The following is a 16,056-nucleotide window of genomic DNA, read 5'->3' as shown; positions in this document are numbered from 1 at the left end:
ATGCATGGCACAGCACAGAAAGACTGTTAACTAACAAACTGTAAGATTTAGAGAACTAATCTGAGTGGGAACAAATTTTTCTGGGGCTCTCAAACTACAGAGAATTCACTGTATAGTGAAAATGCAACTTCGGTTGACTTTCAGTTGCAGCTGGAAGCACTCAAGCTTTTCCACAGTCCAACAAGAAGCACCTGACAATGCACCCAAAAAATGAAGGATATGCACATAAGAGGAACTTGAGTCTGTAATAGTTAAAGCAGAGCCCAACAGCTTTTTCTGTCTATGCACAGATGATGCTTACTGAATAAGGTTATAAGTCTTGTTGAGACTTTGTAATCTATGTTTGCTATCTTCATGCCTATGGGGTCGAATATTCAGTCAAACTTAAAGAAAGACACTTCTTGCACTATATATTTTGTAGAACACCAGGCACAGCAGATACTAACAGGGCACTGATTTTTGGTCTGTTTATAATAATAAGAACAGGATGTTTTGTTCTTATTGTGTTGCTTAACTGTTCTGAAAGAGGACAATACAGTAACAACAGATAAATCTGGACCCTGCAGGAGATCCCAAATACTTCATCAAAATCTATTTACCATTCCTCTTCTCATACATGTTGTCAAGTTAAATAGTCTTAAGGCAATTATCTTCATGGTGGGAGAAAACATTCTATTCAGAGCTTGAGAAGTTAAAATCTCTCTCTCCAAGTACTGTCTGTCAATTTTTATCATGAATACCTGTGGAGCAAAATCCCTGCCTACCAAAGAATTGTGTGGCAGGAAAACATATTCCGTAGCACATTGTGGAAAACACACAGTCACTCCTGCTAGGCAGAATCACTGAAGTTTCACATGAGCAGCTGTTTTAAACTTTTTAACTCTCAACTGTTCAGCCATCTTTATTTTGTTCTTACCCAATACGTGGCACATAAACTTATTGCAATATTTAAAATACTTGCATTGTTCCAGATTCTTTTAGTAGGAAGTGGGGGAAAAACAAAACAAAACAAAAAAAACCAAAACAAAACAATAATCACATTAAGACCTGGATTTTACAGAAGCCTGTCATTTAAATAGTTTATAATTAACTTCCTGAAAAGAATTAATAAGATAAAATCTGGTCTGTGCGAGTTACAAGCATTACTATAATGTTATTCTTTGCCTGTAGATACTATTTGATACATTATCTGATGTTGAGTTAGGGTCTAGTAGCTAGTGACACAGCAGCATGTGTATTATCAATAAGATATCACAGGTTAGAGCAGCATTGTGCAAGAGAACATCCTTGTTGTATCACATGGAATGTTCCCACAAAGATACTGATTTGCTCTCGGGAAGCAATGGTATCATCTAGCAGTTCCAGTCCTGTGGCTACAGCACTAACAAAAGTTCCCAGCCATGCCATGTTCAGTTACACTATCCTCACCTCTAGCACATAATTTAGCCACCTTGCTCTGTAGTAGCTTCACATGAATTCTCAGTTATGCTATATTGTACTGCGCAGGACGGTCACATCATTCTCTACCATTCAGGTTTTCTTTGGAACCACCTAACTGAACTACCTTGAGAGCCTTCTTGCTTTTCAGACAGAGATGTATAACTCATCTGCCTGGGTTCGAGATGGCATGTATGTCATGAAGAAGTAAATACCAGCTAAATCCCATGCTGGGACTACAGCCTGGATCAGAGACCAGATCTACTGAGTGAATGGCCTGAGAAGGGTGAATAAAAACCCACTCTGTCCTGTCAGCTCTTCCAGTGAAAGAGCAAGTAACCACCAACAGAAGCCGGTGAAAGCCAGATTCAAAATAAATAAAATCACAGATTCATAGAACAAAATCATTTTGGTTGGAAAAGGCTTCCAAGATCATAAAGTCCAACTATTAAAATGAGTAGGCATTAAAACTGTGGAACTTCTTGCCAAGGAAGCTGTGCAAGAATGAAGTTTTACAGGGTTGCAGGGCCAGTCTAAGCTATTACTGTGGAGATATATTTCTCTAGAAATGCCTGGAGTTAAACGCATTTGGAAACTGGGAGCATATTAGAAAGAGAAATGATTTATGCTTGCTTTGCCTGCTCTTCTTTAAGCATGCAGCCATAGGTCTGCTGAAAATCAGAATAGGGGCGGGATCCAGGGGTTCCTTAATCAAACTACTGTAGTCATACTTCTGTTAAGATAAAAATAAATAAATAGATCTAGAAGTATACATTATATAGGTTTTCTGCACTGAAGTTAGCATAACTGTCCATATTTTGCAGTGCTCAGAAATGTAACTGGCCCTTTCCTCTGCAGAGCTTGATAAGTTTGAGAAACATGATTCAGACGGGCAATGAACAAGAGCTTTTCTGCCTACTTCACATGCATTATGGATAATTCCATAATCTGTGTAATGCTGGAAAAATTCTCCTCTCCCACCTTCATGAAGATCCCTAAATAACGCAACTGCTTTGAACGAATGGGGTAACTTAAGCTCATTTGAAATTTTGGAATAAATATCAAGTGTATACATGTTATAAATACAAAGCATCCACACTCACACTAACAGGTAGGTTTGGCTCTCACATGGTCAACTAGTTGCTAAGTTTGATCTATTGTCTATTCGTATTTCCTTGCAATCTATGGAGAATTATGAGATGTTCGTGGTTCATACTTTTAAAAATCATTTATTGCGGTTGCATCTGGAAAGATGTAATTCCCAAAGGAAATATCACACAATCTTGTGAAGACATTTGGAAATGATTAATAAAACCAACACAGTTTGCTACAGTAAAGCTTCATGAAAATTGCTGCTGACAAATACAGCATGAAATACTTTAAGGGAATAACTGCAATGACTTTGATCCTGAGTTAACTGGAATTACTAGGTAAAGACTTGTATAACAATTGTATATGTCATGCAAAGGGACCTGGACAAACTTAAGCAGTGTGCCACAGAAACCTAGTGAGGTTCAACAAGACTAAGTGCAAGGTATTGCATTTGGGTTGGGACAATCCCAGATACATGTACAGACTAAGACAACTCCTTTTAGGGAGGTTGGAACTGGTTGGTTTGAGATCCCTTCCAACCCAAGCCATTCTATGATCCTATACCATTGTGGACATCATGATAAAGGATTTCCAAAGACAGTAAAAGACAAATGTAGGACATGTCAGTACATAAAGAAAAAAAACTAAAATAAATACTGACTATAGCAAAAAATGCAGAGTACACATGTACTCTGCATCACTGATGCCTTCTAGCAAATCTGTGCCTTCTTTTCAGCCACAGGCTACTATCAAAATGTTTACTGTGGTTAATTAGTTCACTCTTTATTCGACCACTACTGGGTTTCTGACACCTCTGCTCTGGAAGCTGTCTTTACGGTAGGCTGTAGATGCCACACTGATCTGGTATTAGAACCAATATATTCTTTTGAATGACTCTTATTTAAGATTACAAGGGTCTTCAAAGTAATGGTACCTTGGTGGACAATCCTTTTCGTAGCACTTCTTCTGTCGTCCATTCGGCTGTGTGGCTGGGTCACAGAAGGAGTTCTTGATCGCTCCACCTCCCTTCCGCATGCAGTGGGCAATCTGGCGACGCACCCCTGTAAGAGACAAAATTGGAAGAGTAATCCCTGTAGGCCAGGGACAAACTGCAGAAGCCCTCCAGCATGAGGAGGACACTGTCTACACACCACATCCCAGAATACAGAAAGAGCCGTAAGATGTTTTCAGGAGTAGAAGTCAGTTCTGCTGATGACTGAGCTAAATCAGGTACATGTGTCCTTCAGTCAAGCTAAAAGGGAGTTATGCAGAGCTCCAGTGAATCAGTTAGCTAAAGGTACGTACTAGAAGGAACTTATCTCAGTGAGTTGTCACTGTCAGAAAGATTCTTATACCCCTGAAATCAGTTGAATTTAAAGAGCTATGAATGTTTTTTTGGATTTCTCACAGAGAAGAGACAACAGGGCAGCAGGAGGCTATTCACAGCATGTGGATTATTACTGTTCTTTACTTTGTTCTCTTGGAACAGGCAATTACACAGAAAACAAACCAGAACGTTTCACCTCTGTTAACCATATGATTGCTAACGCTCAGTTCTGCTTTTTAAAAGTTTTAAAAATGATTCAAATCTTGACCTAAAACAACAACATCATAATACAAAGGAGAAAATCTGTTTTCTAAATAACTGATGCACAGCAGATAAGAGGCAAATCACTATAATGAAGAGAGATTCCATATGTGCAGTTTAGGTTATTTTTTAGCAGTTTCAGTCACACAAACTCCTGCTCATTGAAGAGAAAGAAACCAGAAACAAAATACTGCATTATCCCAGTGCAAACCTAAAGAAAAGCATGCACCAGAGGAGTTCTGCAATAATTTGATGTTGGTCCTGTGCTGCAAATCCAGACAAATGTCTGGGATAAACATGATTGAAGAAATCGTGTTTGCTCACTGTGTTAAATGTGCCATTTATTCATAGCAATTTATATGCAGATGTTAAGGTAATATTTCTGTGAGTTTCATCCCTCTCCTGGGAAGAAATGGGCTTAGTAGCACTATTACTACATGTCAGAGGTAAATGTTATGTATTTTGTGATACATTTAAGAACTAAGCTTTTCCTTTTCTCACATCTCCCAGTAATCAGCATGGGAGTCTATCCAGAAGAAAAAAAGAGAAACTCAGATACAATGCTGCTTGAAAAACCATGAAAATATTCCTCTATGCAGCATTTTCTTCCGATCCTCTATGCAATGTTTCCTTATAAGACAATTAAAGCATACATCCTAGAATTTCACACTAGCATTATGGCTGGCTTGCCTTAAGCGACTTTGCAGCATTCAAAAACACATTTCTCTCCAAAATTAAACAATTCACATACATAAATAAACACAGGAAAAAAAACAGACTACTAAATCTAATAGTAAGAAATCCAATGCTATTATCAGAGGTAATTCTTCTTAGAAAAACTGAGCATGGTGTGTAGATACGAAGGGGAAGGTTATGGTCAGACATCACTGAAAAAAGCCTTCAAAACAAGAAGAGAAGTCTTCCATGCATATCAGGGTTATTTCATAGAAACAGACAGAAACCCTTAGTTTCTATGGATAGCACCCTAACATTTCAGGTATATGATACTTATCATAAGTGGTGCAGCCTTCAGACATGACTAGATCTATGCAACAACTCAATACATTGAGTTTCCACCATGCATAGATAAGAGTTGATTTTACAATAGAATAGTTCAGTCAGAAGGGACCTCTAAAGCCATCTATCTCAACAGCACTAGTTCAGAATAAGAACTGGTTTCATCTAGAAGAGAGGATCAGAGGGACTGCAGCCCTATGCTTCTGCTAACATTCTTTTTGCTGAGGCATTCAAGCTTTAGAGTATGTGACATGGCAGCAGCTATACGGCAGCACGGCCATCTTGCCTGCAGTGTGGTTGCACATGGCTCTCCTCTTTTTTGGGGGACTTCAATAAACAGAAAGCTGTTTGGTCCAGTGCAGGGACCAAAGTCTCAGGGATCAAAGTCCTGTTTTATGCTACGAAAAACGTAAGTGGAATAGTAAGCTGCCTTCACACTAGTTGTAAACAATGGAGTTCACAGAAATACAACTCTGACCCTTTCAAAATCATGATATGATGCTGCTACAAATGCAAATTAAGCAAGAGAACTCCTCTTTTGCTCCAATAAATTTTAATGTCATTTCAGCTGCTGTAGTTAATTTCAAAACAGCTATAAATCTTAGCAGAAATACTGCTTTGAGGCTGTACATTCTCATAAAACATTTGTTGATCACTGGCATCAAGAAACTTAAGTCACACAAACAAAATTTTTAGTATGGAAGTTACATGAATTTATATTGTAGTTTCAAAATCTGGTAAATTCAAGGACAAGTACATATATTTAAAGAAGCCATACATGCATTTTTCTTTCCCATCAGGACGATATAGAATTCAGTTACAAAGTTGAAAAGAATTTATATGCTTGTATAGATGCACACACATTTTCTTAGAAGCTGTCATCTTAAAAATACAGTGGTGCTTCAATAAAGCCGTGGAAAGAAAGGAACATTGTGTGCAGTTTTATTACGTTATTTCAAGGTTTTCAGCTGGTCTGGAAAATGAGATAGAAAAAGAAAGTTGGACTGGCAAATGGTACATAAACTAGCTTGCATTTGCCTAAAATGACATTTTATGCTTCCTAAACCTCATTATTCTATTGAATATTCAAGTCATCTTTGATTTTCTATGTCACTCTAAAAACATTATTTCCACTTCTATGATTAGACGGAATACAATAGATATCCGTAGGCAGTTGATTTTTCTTAACTTTTTTTTAATCTTGAGCAAGTTGAACTAGAAAGCACTGTAAAGATACATGGGTCCCTCTGAAAATAATGACGCCTATTTATTTCCATGGAAATTACAACAACAACAAGGACAAAAACTGGCACAGAAAACTACTTTCGACTCTGCTCTACCGAATATTTTCACACATCTTAATTTCACTTACTCAACTCAGAAAGCACTTCTACCACTCCAAGAAGCTTCAGCCCTAAAAGTTCAGACTGAACTTTTTAGATGGGAAGTAAAAATTTTCCCCAGGCAAAAATGGTATCCACTGAAAAAACAGTTGGGTTTGAAGGGATTTTAAAAAAAGAGTAGACACTTGTTAGAAGAACAGCTACGGCAAAAAAGTTGGAACAAGATGATCTTTAAGGTTCCTTCCAACCCAACCCATTCTGTGAAAGGCCAGCTTTGAGTTTGAGCGTGTTCAAAGCTGTGAATGACAAAACTGAACTCCTGCATTCCAGAAGCATATGTACAAAGTGTGCAAACAAAAGAGCATAGTAAGAGCCATTTGTGTGAACATGCAATTTTCACTGTTGTGCAACAAATCAAATAGTCCACGACTTCACTTTGGTACTTGAATGAACAAATTATATCACATGCATGCACAGATCACATACACAATACAATAAACTGCCTTCACATTCTTGGCATTATAAAACTTAGACCCATAACTGTGAAGTAAAACACTGTGGCTATTGTTTTCTCAATCTCAGTGCCGCAAGTTTAGTAGTACATTTCAGTTCAGGAACACCTGGAGGTAATTTTTCAAAATAGACCTGATAGCAGTTGTGAAGGATTTAGAGGGCACATAGCAATTAACCCCTAAACAAATCTCACAGTTAAGTCCTTCTGAAAAGCTTTGAAACTTTGCCAATCACTGGTGTTATCTATCGAGAAGTAGATTTTGAAGTTGCCTAATATTCTCCCTTAGTTGCAGCTGTGCTGTATTTTTTTGCTTCTTGTTACACTCCACGCCACTCAAAACTAGTCCTACAAAACATAATTCCAGTATTTCAAAAAGGACAAGGAGATTTTGCTTATAGTTTCTTTTGACCATTATTTTAGGAAACAACAGTGGGTAGTCATTCTAGAAAAACAGTTAGTGAGGCATTTAAATTAACTGTCCTATAAAAGAAGCTTAAAGTCTTTATATGCTATCTGGCTGGACAACAGGCTCTGGAGGGACAGCCCACTGTCAGAGGGCTGCTGTGTGCAACTCAAGTTTGATTGTGCAACAGTCTGCAGGATGCGTTCTGTAATGAACAGATCCTGACAGCAATGCAATTCTATATAAAGCAAAAGAATCTGCAGCATGGACTGAGCAAAGCTCATGATTTTTACTGTAAATGATGGTCACAAGAGTTTGTCATGAAATGAAATTACCGAACTATTTTCTACACTACATATAGATATCAGATATTGTCATGTATTCTCATCTTCCCTGCAAACAGCATCAGCTATCTTTGCTACAGAAAACATCGATTTTTCAGACAACATTATTCTCTGCTAAATGACTATGTTGTTGACAAGCCAGATGAACTCGCTCTTTGAGACTACAAGACATATAAGCATGTGAAGGAGATGATGGAAAACATAAGCACATGTACTACTTCTTTATCACAGCTGCAGTGGAGTTGGAGAAGCACATGGGCCAGGGCACAGAAATATATGTGGCACAACCTTAAGGCGAGAAATATAGGAAAATGCCTGTAAGGAGTTGACCTAAGGTTATTCTGTGAAGGTAAAGCTTAATTCTACGAATACATTATGCATCATTGGAAATTTCCCTTAGAGAAGGAGGTAAAACTGTGGTTTTTTTCTTCTAGATAGAAGAGGCTTTCCTGGACCAGTCTGCTCCTGTGTATGTTGTCCCATTTGCCACTCTCTAATTGTGTTTTCCTCTCTTGTCTATGGAAAGTGTGATTTCATTGTCCTGATCTTTGTGGCTACAAAAGGCTGAAGAGCTCTTGGATTTATCACTGTCCTATTGACCAATCTTAATGTGTGGCCTACAATGAATCTTTAGGCAGGTCCGGGTTTGCCAGGAAAAAAAAAAATCTCTAGGTAAGAATCAATTTCTCTCACTGGCTATGTCAGCCAGTTTTCAGTAGTTCAGCTTTCTTGGCCCCCCTCCCCTTTGAACCTGAAAAGCAACTAGTTCATTATTTACCAAATGATGAATAAAAAGTACTTCAAGGTTATTTCATTATCACATTTAGTCTAAACAAATGCAACTTATTTTTTTTTATCTCCTTGACCCCCACTGAAGGTTTGTCTTCAGTAGAGTTGTCATGCACTGTATTGATAACAGAAGATTATCTTCTTGCCTACTTCAATACACTTTACGTTAGAAGCCTTAAGAAAATATTTTAATGCTTGAGATTTGGCACAGCAGGTTTGTTACTGCCAATGGCACTGATTTCTGGTTCTAAACAGCCTGTACATTCAGATAAAATCAATCTCATTATTTAAACCTAAGGGGAAGTTCTGCAGAAGTCAAGGAAATATGCTGATTAATGCAGCAACACTGGGAACATTAAGTCCTGCCTTTATTTTTGCCACTTGGTTTCAAGCTGAACTCAAGAGGAACAAACACAATAACGTGCAACTGTGAGAATTTCTGGTTCTACATAAACATTTACTACCATGTCCATTCCTTGCTAAATGAGGCAAGACTTCAGAGTTTACAAACTTCTTTGCTGAGGGACCATTAACATTTTCCAAATACTGTTTCCTCTGTGGCTGCACAGCTGAGCTCCAAGTTTTGTTGTTAATGTGCAGGGTTACATCTAGATAAGCAGAGCTCAAACTCCTGTGGAGACTAGTAGGGCCACAACTAGCTCAGAGACTCTACCAACAGCATGACTGGTCCACATTCAGGCTGGAGCACAGTCAAATTAAGCATAGAGTACCTGCAGAGAAATGCAAATAGACTGTAATATCTGAACTCTGTTTCCCTAGCTCAAAAAAGATAAGGATCACATAGAAAAAGTCCAGCAGGTGGCCATAAAGATGGTTAAGGATCAGGAGCATCTCCCATATGAAGACAGGCTGAGAAATCTCAATCTCTTCAGCCTCGGGAAAAGAAGATGGACAGAGCATCTGATAAATGTTTATAAATATCTAAAGAAAGATGGGAGGCAAACGGATGAGGCCAGGCTCTTCTTGGTGGTGCACAGTGGTAGGACAAGGATTAATGGCCTAAAACTTGTACGTAGGAAGTTCCATACTAACATGAAGAAGAACTTATTTACAATAAGGGTGATGGAGCACTGGAACAGGCTGCCCAGAGAGGTTGTGGAGTCTCCATCTATGGAGATACTAAAGAGCTGGCTGTTTATCTACCTATGCATATACTTATACCTGGCCTCAATCTCTTCCAAATCTTGTGATTCTGTGTATTTCCTCTTGTTCAAGCAATGAATTTAAGCTCTATGATAAGCTTTCCCTTTTCCTTTGGGTAGGGAGTAAGTAAGTGACAATACCCTGACTTCATCACTTACTAGCAGATTACACCTTCCCTGAAGTCTGTTTTGTAATTTTTAGAAGTGTTTGTACCTAAGGTGAAAGAGAGCAAAAGATTTGTTTATTCCTTTTATCTTGTCCATCAACGAATACAGAGAAAGGAGTAAGTTTCCATGCTTTCGTACTGTGATGTACCTCACAGTATCCCTGCAGAGTCATATGAAGAAGTTCACAGTGCTTTGTGAAATGTTTCATTTCTACCTATGCAAAGAACAGGCCTATAAGCTCAAGAAGTATTTATTAAGAAGCCAAAGATGGTAAAGGGGAAAGCCACTTATTAAATAAAAACTGAAAAAAAACCACCATATCCTGCAGTCTTCTGTTTAAATAATCAAGTTAGAAATAAGTTAGAAATCAAAGCCAAATCACACAATTCTTTAGTCAGAAGGTAGTATACCAGATTATAATTTACTTAGTAGGAAACACTTCTGGGAAAAGTGAAGCAGATGTTGAATAAAAACATAATAATCAGTCTAATTTCACTTTTCCTCCCTCTTTTTGTTATCATGACAATTGTTAGATTAAACATCAACCACAAGTACATAAAAGAGCTAAAACATGCAGCATGCCATTAAGCAAAGCATTTGTTTTAAGTACCTAAAGAAAAAGCTTTATTTTGCTAGCAAGAAAGCTCATGGTGTTCTGTGGTGAGAAGCTCTTTTCTCAAAAACAAAAAAAAAAACCCTACATATATACATAGAAGTTTGCACTTAAAAGCAAACATCAGTACATATTTATACACACATAAACGTATTAATATAGGAAAGTTTTTGGGATGGGGTTATTTATGAAGATCTCCTGAAATTCTTCTTTTCATCTTCTAGAATTAAAGCTATTCAATACCTTTTTTTCCCCAAATCCTTGAAAAACACATTCTTTCAGTGTCCTTCACAACAGGAAGGATTTAAAAACCATTACTAGTATAATCATTATTTTGTCATACCACCAACTGGATTTGTTAGGAAATTTGTCTTTATTTTTGAGAAAAAAAAAGAAGTAACCAGCAATGATCACATACTCCAAGCAAAACCCAGGCATTAGAAAGATAAAAAATCTATTTCACATCTGTTATCCAACGGCTATAACATCAGCAGTGTACTGATGTAGTTTAATGTACTGTCCTACACCTTAAAAGAAAGTTTTTCTGCTAGCATTTTCTCGTACCAAAGGCAGTTTTCTAGACCTGTTGTTAGCATTTCATGGTTGTCATTCTACACAATTGTCCAGCTTAATGCACCACAAAGAACTACAATACAAATGGAATTGTTCCATTGTATTGAGAGAGGCAAAGATACACAAGTTTCAAAATCGACTGAAATATTTACCGAGAAACATACGAAAATATTTTTTGTTTTTTGAACAGAAATGAAGGGTAGTTTTTGTATTTAACATACCTGAGTTTAGAACACCTACACAGAGAAACAAAAGGTTACAAATCAGTACCTCTGTGAAGTAGGATTATTACAGATAATTCTGAAAGTGTGAGGGAAAAGAAATCTTGATTTTCCAGTTTGGCTCATGGACACTGAGAATTTCAGGGCAGGTACTGAAATGCTCATAGACACTAAGAATTTCAGGGCAGGTGCTACAAATACTTTCTCATCTTAAATAGGTTTGTTATCTTATTTTAAAGCTAAAATACATTCTTACATACAAGCTCTCTAGCCAAATGCATGTAAGAACCTTACCTCTTAAAGAAAAAGAAATGACAGAAATGGTCTAGATCATTTTAAGGAAAGTAACAAAGGCAATAATAGAAAAAGAAAATATGGAATTACCTCTTCCACAAGTAACAGTGCAGGCTGTCCACTCTCCATACTGCCAAAAATACTCTGGCTCTCCAATCTCATTCTCATGATTTTCTTCTTTACGAACAGTATATTCATACTTGATCCCAGGGTTAGTCTCTTGAAAAAGTAGCTGGAAAAACAGTACAGCTCACTTAATCATTTATCATTACTATAACCTTCTAGCCCAAAGCTTTTGAAGTATGACAGCAAAAAAAAAAACAAAAACAAAAAAAAAAAACCAAGAAAACAAAACCAAAAAAAACACAAAACCAAACGAAAAACAGCAAAACCAGCAGGTTTAAAAGCAGTCTATTTTGGAGCCTACTACCCAATCAGAAATACAGACTGGCAAACCTTTCATTTGTTTGCTGACAATGGCAGACGTTTCTTTTTAAGACACAACCGTTTGTCATGCAGTTTTGAAAGCTCATGTGTAACTGGGCCAACAAAATTGGTACCTATTGACCATGAGATAATGCAAAGTCCATTCAAGGCTCTGGAAAATGTGGCACTGATTAAGAGCTACTACCTACCATTATAAATGGTAATTACCCTACCCATATATAACAACTGTTAAAAAATGTCCAGTAGGTCAGAAAACTAGAGGTTTTATTCAGATTATTATTATTTTTCACCATTTCCAGACGAAGAAGAAAAATTCCAAGTAGAGCCACTTGTGAATATCACCATTTGACTGACAGGAGAGAGGTGAGAGAATCTTCAAGGGATAAACTACTGAGGCAATGAACTTCTCCTCTTCCTTCTAAATGGTTTCATTGGATTTGATTCCTGGCGGTGACAATTGAATACCCACTACACGGATCCTCTCCCATGACCATAATCAAGACATACATATGACACAAGACATACATATATTCAGGTACAATTAACTGCTTTCTCAAGCAACGTGTTTCTTTCCAAAATAGTTCAAATGATTTTTTAAACATAGGATAGTAGAGCAGTCTATATAAAAATACACATATTTTTCCAGCCTCTGTTTTGAAGTCTTCATACATTCAGCTGCTACCCAAACTCAATGGGCTCTGCTAGAGATCTGCTACTTACCTGAATCCATATTGATTCATTGGTGGGTCCCGGAGCTGTCAGATTTTCTAGATCACCTGTCCTGTCATACTGAAATATTGTTCCTGCTACTTTGTATTCACCATTCCACTGGATGATAAAACCTCCATTCAGGTAATATTTTTCTGGATCTTTACTTCGCACAGCAAGGAAATTGCCTGCTTCTGCAACTTCTGTGACTCTGATACCCCTTGCACCTTTTGGAATTAATCCAATATCAACGTATCCTAAGAGAAAAAACAGATACATGGAGGTAAACAAGAAAAATGTCATTGCAGTTTATTTCAGATGTTTTGAAACACAAGATTTGCTTGGGGAAAAAAAAAAAAAAAAGTATGTATATACAAGTGCTCTCATGGAGCTTTTAATTTACATATTTATATATTCTTTTCATTTAATTAATGGTGGGACTTTCCAACCCAGATTTTCCAATATCAGTTAGAGAATATGCACTATGTTTCAGCAATTATAGTGGCATTTAGAAAGGATATGGATGTGAATACTTTCCTGAGCTGTGCCACATGACATTTACTTCACAGTTGAGCATCTGCATCTCTGCAACCATGCACAGGGCTCTGGCATAGTGTAACCATGAGTACTCTGGAAAAAGACTAGGGAGTCTTTGGTTAAGAACCTGTTGTAGTAAAGGTTTTTTAATTTGTAATGAACATTTTTATCTGTCATCAGTAGATGTAGATAATTTCCCAATCCTGAAGTCTGAAGTCATTAAAGTTCTCCATGACGGTTTCCCTTAGACAAACTAGCTACATAAAACATGGAAGCCATTCACGTGCAAAATCGTCTGTAAGAAGAGGTTATTGTTTTGTGTGTAAAGAATGAAGTCAGAACACCTGCTGGAGAGTTTTATTTGTGCACAGGGGGGTTAGGCTCTGTGATTCTCACTCTAGAGAGAGCTACAATTGCTACTGAAAGAAAAACATAAAACAGAAATTTCACATACAAATTTGAACACAAACTGAAATAGCTTTCTTGATGTTGCTCCTGACTGAGTTTTAGAAATTGGAAGGGTGACAAGCTCTACAAACAGATACCCTAGGAATGTAAGCTGCAGAAGTTTGGTTGCAGTGTAGGTATGTAGTTCCTCATCACTCACAGCTGTTGTCACAAAGTAAATTCTGAGAATCACATCCCCGTCACCTCTCTTGTGAAGTAGGCTGATCAGCTTTGATTACACAGGTGTAAGCCATACAGAACTTCAGAATCAGTGGTACACTTAAAATGCTGGACAATTTCAGTAAGTTACAGCTTCACAGAATCACTGAATTGTAGGGGTTGGAAGGGACCTCCAGAGATCATCGAGTCCAACCCCCCTGCCAAAGCAGGTTCCCTACAGCAGGTCGCACAGGTAGGCATCCAGGCAGGTCTGGAACATCTCCAGAGAAGGAGACTCCACCACCTCCCTGGGCAGCCTGTTCCAGTGCTCTGTCACCTCACTGTAAAGAAGTTCTTGCGCACATTGGTGCAGAACTTCCTATGCTGCAGTTTCCGGCCGTTTCCCCTTGTCCTGTCTCCACTCACCACTGAAAAGAGTCCGGCCTCGCCATTCTGCCCCCCACACCTCAGATATTTATAGACCTGGATCAGGTCCCCTCTCAGTCTTCTTTTCTCAAGGCTGAACAGACCCAGTTCACTCAGCCTTTTTTCATAGGGGCAATACTCCAGGCCCTTCACCATCTTTGTGGCCCTCCGCTGGACTCTTTCCAAGAGATCCCTGTCTTTTTTGTACTGGGGAGCCCAGCACTGGATGCAGTACTCCAGATGAGGCCTTACCAGGGCAGAGTAGAGGGGGAGGATCACCTCCCTCGACCTGCTGGCCACGCTCTTTTTAATGCACCCCAGGATGCCATTGGCCCTCTTGGCCACAAGGGCACACTGCTGGCTCATGGCCAACCTGTCGTCCACCAGGACACCCAGGTCCCTCTCTGCAGAGCTCCTCTCCAGCAGGTCACCCCCCATCGTGTACTGGTGCATGCAATTATTCCTCCCTAGGTGTAAGACTGTACACTTGCTTTTGTTGAACCTCATCTGGTTTCTTACTGCCCAGCTCTCCAGCCTGTCCAGGTCTTGCTGAATGGCAGCACAGCCTTCAGGTGTGTCAGCCGATCCTTCCAACTTTGTATCATCAGCAAACTTGCTGAGGGTGGCCACGATCTGTGTTTTGATTTTATCAGGCAGCACCATTTTTTTGTTTGTTTGTTTGTTTAAAAATGGTGCAGGTAATTATTCTTGGATATATGGTTCCACCTGTCAAGATTATCTAGAGATGTGAGATTCAATAACAGTCGAAATGTCAGCTGGCTAACCTGCATACTGTATTCATTAAAATCTGCAGCATCCATGTTGTAGGTGCTGTCATATGCCTGTGCAATGGCAACTCTCAGATGCTATTAATCTTTCAATTTTTAAAAAAAATTAAATCTGTATCTTCCTAATCATGGGAAGATTATATGAATGAATTCATACAGCGCTTGTAGGCACATCGCTACTGGGGCTGAAGAGCTTGTTTCTCTTTTCCCTTTGCTGTAAGTCAGAAGAAATTTCAACGAAGTACTTAGCACAATATTGCAAATCAGATTACAATCGTTCTATTTCTCACACCAGCTCCCATCCTGCTCTCCAGTTTGTCATACATGTGAGTTTCTTACTTAAAACTGAATGTTCTTGAAGCACGATTTTCTTCTAAGCCAGACTTTAGGTACTATCACAAAAATATACATGAAACAGCACAGGCTTCCCATGGCAAATCAGGTTTGCAGATCAAAGCACAGTTGCACGCAGCCTTTCCATGGAATAGAAGGAGCACTGCAGTGTGTAACAGTAATGGGGAAAAAATTATAGCCTAAAGACAATCTCTGAAGTGAGGATGCAGGAGAACTTCCAGTCTCTCAGATTCCTATCTGCATCATGGCTGTGTCCAAAATTAATCTCAAGTGTGTATCAGGCCTCTGTATGCATTTGGGCAGCAAGGGACTGTGCAAAGTGTTGAATCAGTTCTAATCAGGTTGTTCACAGGGTGCAAGAAATAAGATAAACCTCTGGGTTAAAGTGAATGCAGTCACATTTCCTCATTTGCTTGTCAGTTCAGGAAAATTCAGTCTTCCATAGGACCTAGCTCTGCCTTCTGCCTAGCAGAATCATGTCTCCTCATCCCTGTTGCATAATCCCTCATTTCTTGATTTTTAAGATTTAAAGTTCCTAATGAAAATTTGAAAATTATTTTCCCTTACACACAGTGAAGAGAGAAGGCAGAACAAACCTCTGTCCTTCTGACCACCACCCTGTCCCTAGCCA

General features: G+C 38.5%; 1 protein-coding gene across 1 annotated transcript in view; it reads right to left on the bottom strand.

The window, feature by feature from the left end:
• The window catches only part of ADAMTS12 (ADAM metallopeptidase with thrombospondin type 1 motif 12), a 175,577-nt gene that overhangs the window by 25,304 nt on the left and 134,217 nt on the right, over positions 1-16,056 (bottom strand). Inside the window, exons 15-17 of the mRNA XM_042825624.1 lie at positions 12,727-12,971; positions 11,650-11,791; positions 3,464-3,590 (exon numbers count right to left, since the gene is read on the bottom strand). Coding sequence (XP_042681558.1) covers positions 3,464-3,590; positions 11,650-11,791; positions 12,727-12,971 — 514 coding nt within the window. The remainder of the gene's footprint in view (positions 1-3,463; positions 3,591-11,649; positions 11,792-12,726; positions 12,972-16,056) is intronic.

This window comes from Centrocercus urophasianus, unplaced genomic scaffold (assembly GCF_019232065.1).
Source record: "Centrocercus urophasianus isolate 14NV4802_14NV808 unplaced genomic scaffold, USGS_Curo_1.0 seq_25, whole genome shotgun sequence".
Taxonomy (NCBI): domain Eukaryota; kingdom Metazoa; phylum Chordata; class Aves; order Galliformes; family Phasianidae; genus Centrocercus; species Centrocercus urophasianus.
Note: the sequence above shows the minus strand (reverse complement) of the source record. Positions and strands in the feature narration are given on the sequence as shown.